Genomic DNA, 10409 nt, shown 5'->3' with positions numbered 1-10409 from the left:
CTCAAATATCTTTATAGAAGAAATACACAAAACCTTTCGTACCTGAGCGTCCAGTTTCCGGTTTCCTGACTTGTTCTTAGTTTCAGTTGTTGATTCTTACAGAAAATTTTATCTAAGTATATGCTATGCACCCACAATACCAAATATAATATTTCAAATGCATCATATGCTATACACAGACGGACAATTTTGGCCTAGAATAATAGAAGTAACATCGCTATTGATCACCAATGGTCTTTGGCCGGCAACTATTTTCGAAGTATATTTAGGTTTATGTAATTAATAATGTAATACTTGTAATACTTTTGGTGTGAAATTAATTATTGAATGTACGCAGTGTATATTGTATCTATATTTAGTGAAATCGCTTACATCAAATAATTATGTATAAAGAAGCGCTTGCTGCCGTTATTTTAACGCCCACAAGCAGGTTTTCACAGCCAAATTGAAATGCGATAAAAGAATATAGTTTTACTTGTTAATTTCTTTATAATAAATCAACTTGACATGTATTAAGGTAGATAAAATGCCGTCGTTTTTGGTTTCAAGAGTTATATGTTAAAGATACTTTATGCATGCAAGTGCAAAATAAATGCCTTAATTTTCGAAAGTCATCATATTTAAGTTAGTAATTTGCATAAAATTATTTAGAGTTTAAAGTGATTTTTCAAGACACAATGCAATGAAGGTTAAAGACATGTATTTTTTTAAAACGAGTTTTTAACTGCTCTTCTCCAATTGCAGAAGCAAAACAACATATATGTATTGTGATAATTTCAGTACTCCAAGATATTACAAACTTCTAGTTAACATCTAGACAGAATGGGGTCCAAACGTGCCGCAGTAGAATTCCTGGTTGCTTTTCTTTTAAATTTTCTTCTTACAATTAGCGGCCAAGATTCGATTTATTATCCATTAGATAACGAGAAGTCAGTGGGCGAAAAGTGCATAAGAAGTGATGGATTAAGTGGAATTTGTGAAAATATCGAAAATTGCCCCCAGAAAAATGTGCCTCTACAGAATTCGGACTTTTGCTCTTTTTCTTGTCAAACAGTAATCTACTGCTGCCCAGAAGTGCTGGAGAAAATTGAAAAATCAAAAACCTCGTTGAGGCTGGTGGAGGAAAGTATGTCGAAAATTTTATTTGTTAGACTTGTGTGGTGTTTTTTCACAATTTTATTAGGTATTTACCTTTATTTTTGCCCAAAAAAAAATTGGATAAATCTGACTAAAAATGAGATAAATCTGATCTAATTTACATTTCACCCTTGAACTTTGAAAGAAATTTGTTAGCTAGTGTCAAAAGACCCAAAACAAAAAAAAAGTCCAAAAGAATAATAACTCCACTAAAAGAATTTGCTTCGTTCTTATTTCACCGTTTGAAACTTGAATTTTAAAAACTAATATCAATATAAGTGGAATTCTTGGAGAAATACTACTTTAATCTAAAGGTTCCCGGAATTAATTCAGAAAATTGAGAATACAAAATTATTAATTAAAGCTGTGACTTTCCCCTTCAGAGTAATCCCCATTATTTTATTGTGCATTTATACCAGCGCTTCTTCCAATGCACGAAAAACTGTGTACACTCGGTGGCTGGTATTTCGATTTTTCTATTCTTGGCAACTGAAACTCATTCTCCATGACGATTTTTTCGACTCGATTGATCAGAAGGAATTTCCAAGGTGCCAAATCAGATTAATTCCGTAACTGTTTAGTAAAAAATTCGAAGATGGTGTCTGCCCGCTGAACCGAGTGTCACAAAATTCCCTTTACATGCAGCTAGTAGGGCTATTTTATGTTACGTTTGAATACAGTGAGTTACATAATTCTACATCGAATTTAAGGGGGCTCCTCATACATGCGAAAGGGGGGTGTACATTTTTTTCACAGAATATAATCATGTGGGGTGTCAAATGAAAAGTCTCGTTTAGAACTTTTCGAAACTGATTTTATTTATGATATTGGGTGAAACATAGGCGAGTGAATTCATCCCAGAAGTGCAAAATTTGGCATCAGTATTGGCGATAATATAGGACATAATAAAAAGTTTGAACGCAATCCAACTATTATTAACAAAGCTATTGAAAGTCAAAGCTTTGCTTTTCAGGTAAATTTATTGCAACCTAAGACTTGTATGACGTCATTATCATATAAAGTGAACTTATATGAACGGCGAAGTCCATGGGGACGTTTTAGTTTTTTTTTTGGGTTATTTGCATATCAATTTTAATTACTCAAGGTTGACATGTGTATATATATCTATGTGCTAATAAAGCTTGCGGGTAGTAACCAATATAATTGATATGTGTGTACTTTGTTGTCAGCGGTTTTTAATTCATGTATATATATGTGTGCTGTTGTGCACGGAGTAAAGTGAAAATGCGTGAAAATTCATAAGATCAATTTGTGTGAAATTAACTTTAAAGCCTGATTCAAATTAGAATATAGTGATAAAATGAAGTCAGTAGGGATACCAAACGTAAAACGAAAGTAAATTTATACAGAAAATTTAATAGAAGAAAATGAAGCAGCATTCATGACAAGAGGTCTAGAGAAGAGCGATAAAAATAATAGCACTTCAATATTTCTTTCAACAATAAACAAAAACGAAATAATATTTAGGTATAGTATATTAACGAAGAAAGGCTCAATATTTGGTTGTGTGTCTTTTGACCTTGATAAGTGCTTCGCACTGATGTTTCTTCGAATCCAAAAGCTTTTATCACCTTTCAACAGAGATCACTTTCCAAAAACGTTCTACATTCTAGTCAAGTTTGCTGTTATTTTTTGGTTTTCGATTCGAATTGTGGTCAGGCGATTTAGTAGGTCGCTCCGTTACGGCGCTTTTTTGTCCAAAAACAATTCTTTAGATTTTCAGCCCGTATGTTTTGGATCACTGTCCTGCTGTTGGACCTATTTAAGAGATATAGTAGAGATAGTATATCAGGTGATAATAGCCTGAAAAATATCTGCATAAACATTTTGATCCACGATGCTCTTGATCCAAAATATTGGACCAACACCATTAGTAAGAAATGCAGGCCAATATCAAGCATTACGATTCTGGCCACTCCATCGTACCTAATCGTTTTCATTGTCAAGCGAGAATCGTATTCATATTTCGATGGATTTCGAATATACTGTCTTCCTCCTTAGAGACAAACAAGTCGGGAAACCGGAAGCTAGACGCTTCAGGTATGAAAGGTTTTGTGTATTTCTTTTATAAAGAGATTTGGGTGTATATTTGTCCCATTAGCATGTAGCACGTAAAATATGCATATATTATGTGAAAATAGCCACTTTCAAGTGATATTGGCATTCATAGTCTTGAATTTGCAGAGGAGCGACAGATTTGACCTAGTATAACTTTGTTAGTAATAGTGCGATTTTCACCAAATTTGGCAGGATCATGCTCTATGCTGTAACCTACATTGCTGCAAAATTGCGATTCTAGGATGAACTTAAGGGGGGTTTTTCGGTAAATTACTAAAAATTATAGTAATATACTATTATTAACTTTATTTGAACAGGTATCGATTTGGAGGGTATTTCGGAGCCTAGGCACCACCCCTGATTTTTTCCAGATTTTTCGGTTGAGTAGTTCCTGAGAATGAAAGAGACCTTTAATTTGATACCCCACATGACTATATTTGATGAAAAAAAAATTTACACCCCCCTTTTGCATGTATGGGGACCCCCCCCCCCCTTAAATTCATCGTAAAAGGATGTAACTCACTATATGCGTGAGCGTTCACAGTTCCTACCTTTCTACCAAATCTGGTGTCAATCGCTATAACCGTCTCCGAGAAAAATGCGTGTGACGGACAGACAGTCAGATAGACAGGCAGACAGACAGACAGTAAACCGATTTTAATAAGGTTTTGTGTTTACACAAAACCTTAAAAAGAATGATTCTCCTTTCGTCCATCCATAAAATATTAATCCATTTTTGGATAGGGCATTCCCCATGTCATTTTGCTGATCGAATTATTTTTGTAATATGTGTTGCCTTCAAAAATAGCTCGTTTCTTGGGTTTCGGTCCTTCAAATCATGGTACCTTAATCTATTCCGAACTATTTTAGCTCATGCCCTCAATTTGAATTCCTCTTTTATATAAGTTGCGTGCAATGACGGATTTTCGTTCGAAAACTTAACGATACATTTATCGTCCGAAAACGATAAAACCCGTTTTTGAACAACGAGTTGCAATTGTTTTTAAGGTTTTGTGTTGAACAGAACCTTATTAAAATCGATTCACTGTCTGTCTGTCTGCTACAGGCACTTTTCTCCAAAACGGCTAAACCGATCCGTACAAAATTCGGTGGGCATATGGGAACTATGAAGTCCCACACATACAGTCAGTAACATAAATTTACGTGAAATTTAAAGAGGGGCTCCCATGCGTGCAAACGGGGAATGTAAACATTTTTTTTCATCGATTATAGTCGTGTGAGGTGGCAAATAAAAGGTCTCGATTAGTACTTCGAATCTGATATTAGTTTCGATGTGAATTGTAAAATGCGCGAGTAAGGAATTAAAATGTGCACACTGAAAGTGAGACAGGAATCATTATCAAAAACTATTCAACCCAAAAAATCCGAAAAAAATCAAGATAGTGCGCTTATGTGAAATCTGGTCCTCAAAATATGTCTCATTCCGAAATTTGCTCAAGTGAATTTACTAATAGGATATTACCAGAAATTGACTGAAACCCCCCTTGAGTTCATTCCAGGGGTACCAAATTGTGCACCAGGGACAACGTCTCGCATAAACAGGTCAAGTTTCATGGAAATCCAGCCATTAATATCAAAGTTATAGCAATTCAAACTTATCAATTTCGGTTGTAGCGATAGACATAAAATTTGGTGGAAAGGTGGGAACTGTGGACGCTCGCGTATGCAGTGAGTTACATCCTTTTACGTCAAATTTAATGCGGGTCCCCATACATGCAAAAGGGGGTGCACATTTTTTTCGCTAAATATAGTCATGTAGGGCATCAAATGAAAGGTTTGGTTTTGTAGTAATAGTAGATTGATATTTGATGGAAAGGTGAGGAGTGCAGGAGTTACAAAAAGGACGCGGAACTCACAATATTATCCCAGAAGTTACAAAATGGATTAAACGACGGTACATAGAAGTCAGCTACGACCTAACTCAATTTCTACCTTACCGCTTAGAGGGTGACGACAAAAAATGGCAGACAGACCGGCAGACAGCAAGCCGATATTAATAAGGTTTTGTTTTACACAAAACCTTACCTTCAATAATATTTAAATGGAAATTTAAAGGTGACATGGTTTTGTGATGAAAATTTCAAAAATAATTTAATGATCATTTATAAGGTAAACTTTTAGATGAAGTTGGAATGGGTAATAGGGATTCGAAAGGAGATTAATGGGGCTGCATAAGGTTGCTAGGTAGGAAGGAAGGAAGCTACTGCAATGTCTAAAATTGTAAAGTATCGAAAATACACTGCCAGATAAACTCAATATGGTGTCATTTTCAAAATTGTTGAGCTATGGTGCTAAAACCAAAAAAAAAAAACACAGAACTTAAATCGGCTCAGTAGGAACAACTTACGATAATAATTCCCGGAACTTCTTGATCAAGGTAGTGCATTACATTAATGTTAATGAATTTTCCTTTCAGTTTGCGAAGAATACTACCCGAGAGATACATTCGAAATTTTGGTCGTTGGGGGAGAACGCTCTTTACCTGAAGAGCATCCGCATATGGTAATTTTGAATGGCTTTTTTTAATACTTCCTATTTTACGGAAGACCTCATTTATAGGCTGCTATCGGCTGGAGTTCAGAAGACGGAATTGATTGGAGATGTGGAGGAAGTGTGATCACAAACAAATTTATTATAACTGCTGCTCACTGTACTAGCTCCCGAGGGTAAGTTTTCTGTTAATTTATAATGCTGTTTGAGTACGGTCCACTAATTTGTTTTGTATCGCCACTGTAATGTTTGTTTTAAATCTCTTTCTTTCAAGGTTTTTTTCAACAAAATTTTATTAAAATCGGTTTAAAATTTTCCTGTGTGTCTCTCTGTATGTTTGTTACACTCAATTTATCCGAGAACTGACAAAGCGTGATGAAATTTGTACGTAGTCTGGGAAGTTCTGTCTGCAAACGGAACAATTTTGTGTTGAGTTTAAGAGGGTGGACGTTTTTTCTCAGCATATGGTTTTTGGACCTATCTATAAAAAAGTTCAATTTGTATCAGTAATCATCGAGAAGGAATGGAATGAAATAAAAGTGAGTTCGATTGCTTCTCACCACGCAACCACGTGGAATACACCATTTCCCTCTGAAAGCACCGATAAAAGGATACAAGAGACCTCGAAATATACAAATTTTTCAAATTCAGGCCTATTGATTTGCCTGGATCGATAATCAGTTTCGCCAAAGCCGAAAATCGTTCCTACTTCTTGCATTTTGACGATTGCCAGTATATTGTCCACATGTCTGATCCAGAATGTCAAGAGTATACCAGCTTCCGGGAGTTCCACGTTCTCCAAAAATATTTCGCGTAACGTAATATAACGTTAATAGGACAACTAGGCAAGAAAGATGTTATAACTACAGTAATATCGGTGTAAATCCAAAAACGGAAGAAAACACACTGAAGAAAAATATCCCAAAATATCGTATTTGTCTTTCTTATCAGCATTTTTAGACAATAGAGGAACTAGAACCTATTTAAACAAATGAATCAAATTAGAGTTTCTTAATTGCAGAGTCCAACCTGATATTATCCGAACTGGAGACTTAAATCTGCTCGAAACGGAGAACGACACGTATCCAGTTGATTTCAAGATAAATGGCATATTCGTACATCCTCAGTACTCAGCGTCGTTGATTTACCATGATATTGCACTTTTAAAAATTTCGCCAGAATTCGAGTAATTGTTGTTGATAACGAGTAAGCGCAGAAAGAAACTATCTTTTAAGTTTTGGATATTTTCTTCCTTATTTTACTCGAATTTTGGTTATAGTTCCTTCTAGTTGACATTATTCATTCTAGAATTACATCAACAACAAAACCAGCTTGTCTTTGGGCAACAGAGGATATTCCACAGCAAGAATTGACAGCTTTGGGCTACGGAACGCTCGAATACAGTGGACCTCAAGCTAATACTCTATACCAAGCAACGATCCCAATTCTACCAAATGAAATGTGTAGTTTGAAGATCCCAATTAATGAGCATTTTCCAAACGGGATAAAAGATGGACAAATGTGCGCTCTTGATCCAAATGGGCAAAAAGATACTTGTCAGGTACACCTTCAAATTTAATATTATAATTTGTTTAAATATTAAATTATAAATTTGCAATGTTATGATGGACTTTATTATCATTTAGGGAGACTCTGGAGGACCGTTGCAATTTAAACACTATATTGGGACAGTAAGCATGCCGGCTATAGTAGGAATCACATCATTTGGGCAATACTGCGCTGGACCTAGCCCCGGAGTGTACACAAGAGTTTCAGCTTATTTAGATTGGATTGAATCTGTACTAAAAGCTGACCAATGATAAGCTCTGTTTTCAATAAAGCTGCTGAGCTTCACGGTTTCCTCATAGAATTTTTATTCACAACTTTGACTGTCCCGACAGATCTGCTTTTCCTACTAATAAGGAAATCCTGGGGTCTGTTACGATGCAAGTTCTGCGTTGCATCACCTTGGCACCAACATGGTCACCAAGGCTGTCAACCAACCAAACTCCCCTAACCGGTTTGTCAGTCGTGAACACCGACTGCCGGAGATAATAGTTGGAACCGGAAGGCGCGTGCTGGAACTAACTCGAATGCTAGCGGTTCGTTAAGACGAGGCCGGGGTTCTATGTCTCCATGTCAGAACCCACGTGCCTAGACTCAATACTAAAAAAACTAAACCCACCCAGGGTAAACTACTCCAATAGAGACGTGAAGTCTAGAGGCTGGTTGATAACACCGAAAGTTTCTTCACCAAAAGATCTAAACTGCCTAACGGCTTAATAAAGGAGGGAACAAACTCACTAAAAAAAAAAAAACGTGCGAGGGATTGACGGGGAAGAACTAGCCTTGATTCTGGTACCTACGCGACGAGCGGCTCCAGTGTGCCCCTGCCACTGCAAACATAATAGGGGACCCCTAACTACATGGGGGGACTGACGCCAGGAAAGCGATCGCTTCAAAAGATACTTTTAACTTATTGTGCTTAAAACTATCATAATTAAAAACTATTTGCTTTTTGGTTTATATATTTTTTCTTTTTTTACAGTAACATCCATAGGTGTCCGGATAGCTCAGTGGTTAGAGCACTAGGCTGTCATATGGAAGGCCGCGGTTCGAATCTCACTGGTGGTAGTGGAACTTGCATCGTGATTTGACGTCGGATACCAGTCGACTCAGCTGTGAATGAGTACCTGAGTCAAATCAGGGTAATAATCTCGGGCGAGGGCAATGCTGATCACATTGCCTCCTAGTGTACGTTACGGTCTTGAATGAAGTGCTCTAACACACTTCAAGGCCCTGATCTAATATGGATTGTTGCGCCAACGATTATTATTATTATTATCCATAGGAAGAAAAAGTAATAATAATAGTTGTAATTTTAACAAACAGACAAAGAATAATAACATATGTATATATAAGTTACAACTGGAGGTAAAAGCAACACCCGTTCAATATGTAGTTATTTACAAAGCCCCACCAAGAAAAAAATGGCAGAACTGAGCATCGCCGCCGCTAATCGGCATGGCGTAGCCACCACTACCAAGATTTCTCTTTTTCATCCCGCTTAATATCAATTGCTCCCATTCTGGAGTGTCTCCAGTCGAATTCCGGAGTACCCACAGTCAAGTTCGCGGGATATTCTATTCTTTAGTCCGTGGCCCGCCTATATATATGATACATAACCGGATCACCGGCAGAATTAAGAATTAGACCATTCCTATCAAGATACACGAACGCTTCGGGAGAAATGAAGCCTGTCGTGAGAGTTTTCTCTGAATACCCATCATTTGGGTAGAACGCCTACGAAACGCAAGGGTTCTCGCCATGTGAAGCAGATCGCACTATATCGTTCCGAATCAATCTGATGATAACTGTGTCGATTTTCGGCACAGCAGCAGCTGCATGCATCACCTCATTAGTTACATAATGCTCATAGTTTGACGAAGCAGTCCTAATAAGCGCCGTGTGCACGCAGACATTTCCTTTTAGAGATCCTTATTTTCTCCATTTGGCTAGCACTCAAATTAAACCAGATAAGTAAGCAACGGTCTAACCAAAGTAAGATAGCAAATAATCTTAACCTTCCGGCTAAGATGTGGAGCATAAAAGAGTCTTCAAAGAGGAATGAATGCCTTGCGAGCGCTTTCTAGCGCGACTTTAACGTGCTCGTTAAAATGGAGACGCTCATCAAGATGCACACCCAGTATCTCACGCACTTCTTATGAGGAATGTGCTCAGAACTACCCTCGTTCCCGATAATGTGGAAATCTCCCCAATTCCTTTTCAAGTTCTTACTGGCGTACGCCAAGGAATTTCGAAACAGAATCATTTCACACTTTTGCGCATTGATTTTCATCCGCCAGCTGTTCGTGAAGAACTTAATATCATTGAACATCTTCTGAAGTTCGTGTAGGGTATCAGATCGTCAGCAAAGGCAACCAACGATCTTTTAGGAGATTTATTAAACTCGAACGAGTTGAGTATTTCTTCGGCAAATACTGCGAAAAGTGTAGGCGCAGTCACTGTCCCTTGATGTAATCCATTCAAAACATGAAATTCTCTACTAGTAGTGAGATTTCCGTCCGTAATGACAAAGCGCTTGCCATACTGCATACTACACATCATCGCTATGAGGTGGCTGGGAAGTTCGTTCTTTAGGAGCCTGATAATCAGTCCATCCAACCGGACGGTTTGTTTAAAGTTCAGCCTGCGGACGCCACTGTCCGTCGGCAGAAGGCGAACTCTTCGTCCATCAAACAGAACCTCAATGAGAATAGCGTTATGGTCGCTATCGTAAGGAAAATCCTGTAGATTCCGTTGAGGGTTCCTAAAATTAAAGTTCAGCCGCGCGTCAGCAATGCACAAATCCAGATAGGACTTTGCCCTGGGCCAGGTTGGACTCACTTACATAACTTTCTGGCAGCGAAATCAAGGAGCTCCGCTCTTCGGTGGATTCCAACGATGGAATTCACATTAATCAGGGTGATCCGGAGACAATTCAGTGAAACCGCTGTGACTGCAGACCTAGCAGCGGGTATGGTGTTGTAAATATTCTGTTATACTGTTTATATTTGTATTGTGTACGTGTAGTGTCGGCTGCATGTTTTCACATATGGTTAATATTTTATTGAGGATGATGTTCATCCCGCCACATCTTTTTGGGGCTTCTTAGCTCCCCC

General features: G+C 37.7%; 1 protein-coding gene across 1 annotated transcript; it reads left to right on the top strand.

Annotated features, from left to right (window-relative positions):
• The first annotated feature begins 798 nt into the window (after positions 1-798).
• On the top strand, positions 799-7588 carry LOC119651844 (venom protease-like). Its single transcript, XM_038055643.1, has 6 exons — positions 799-1126; positions 5654-5739; positions 5797-5903; positions 6749-6913; positions 7036-7288; positions 7374-7588. Exons 1-6 carry the CDS (start codon positions 823-825, stop codon positions 7545-7547), a joined length of 1089 nt encoding a protein of 362 aa, XP_037911571.1. The 5' UTR covers positions 799-822; the 3' UTR covers positions 7548-7588.
• The last annotated feature ends 2821 nt before the right edge of the window (positions 7589-10409 follow it).

This window comes from Hermetia illucens, chromosome 3 (assembly GCF_905115235.1).
Source record: "Hermetia illucens chromosome 3, iHerIll2.2.curated.20191125, whole genome shotgun sequence".
NCBI classification, from domain to species: Eukaryota; Metazoa; Arthropoda; class Insecta; order Diptera; family Stratiomyidae; genus Hermetia; species Hermetia illucens.
The sequence above is the reverse complement of the archived record's forward strand: the minus strand, read 5'-3'. Positions and strand labels throughout refer to the sequence as shown.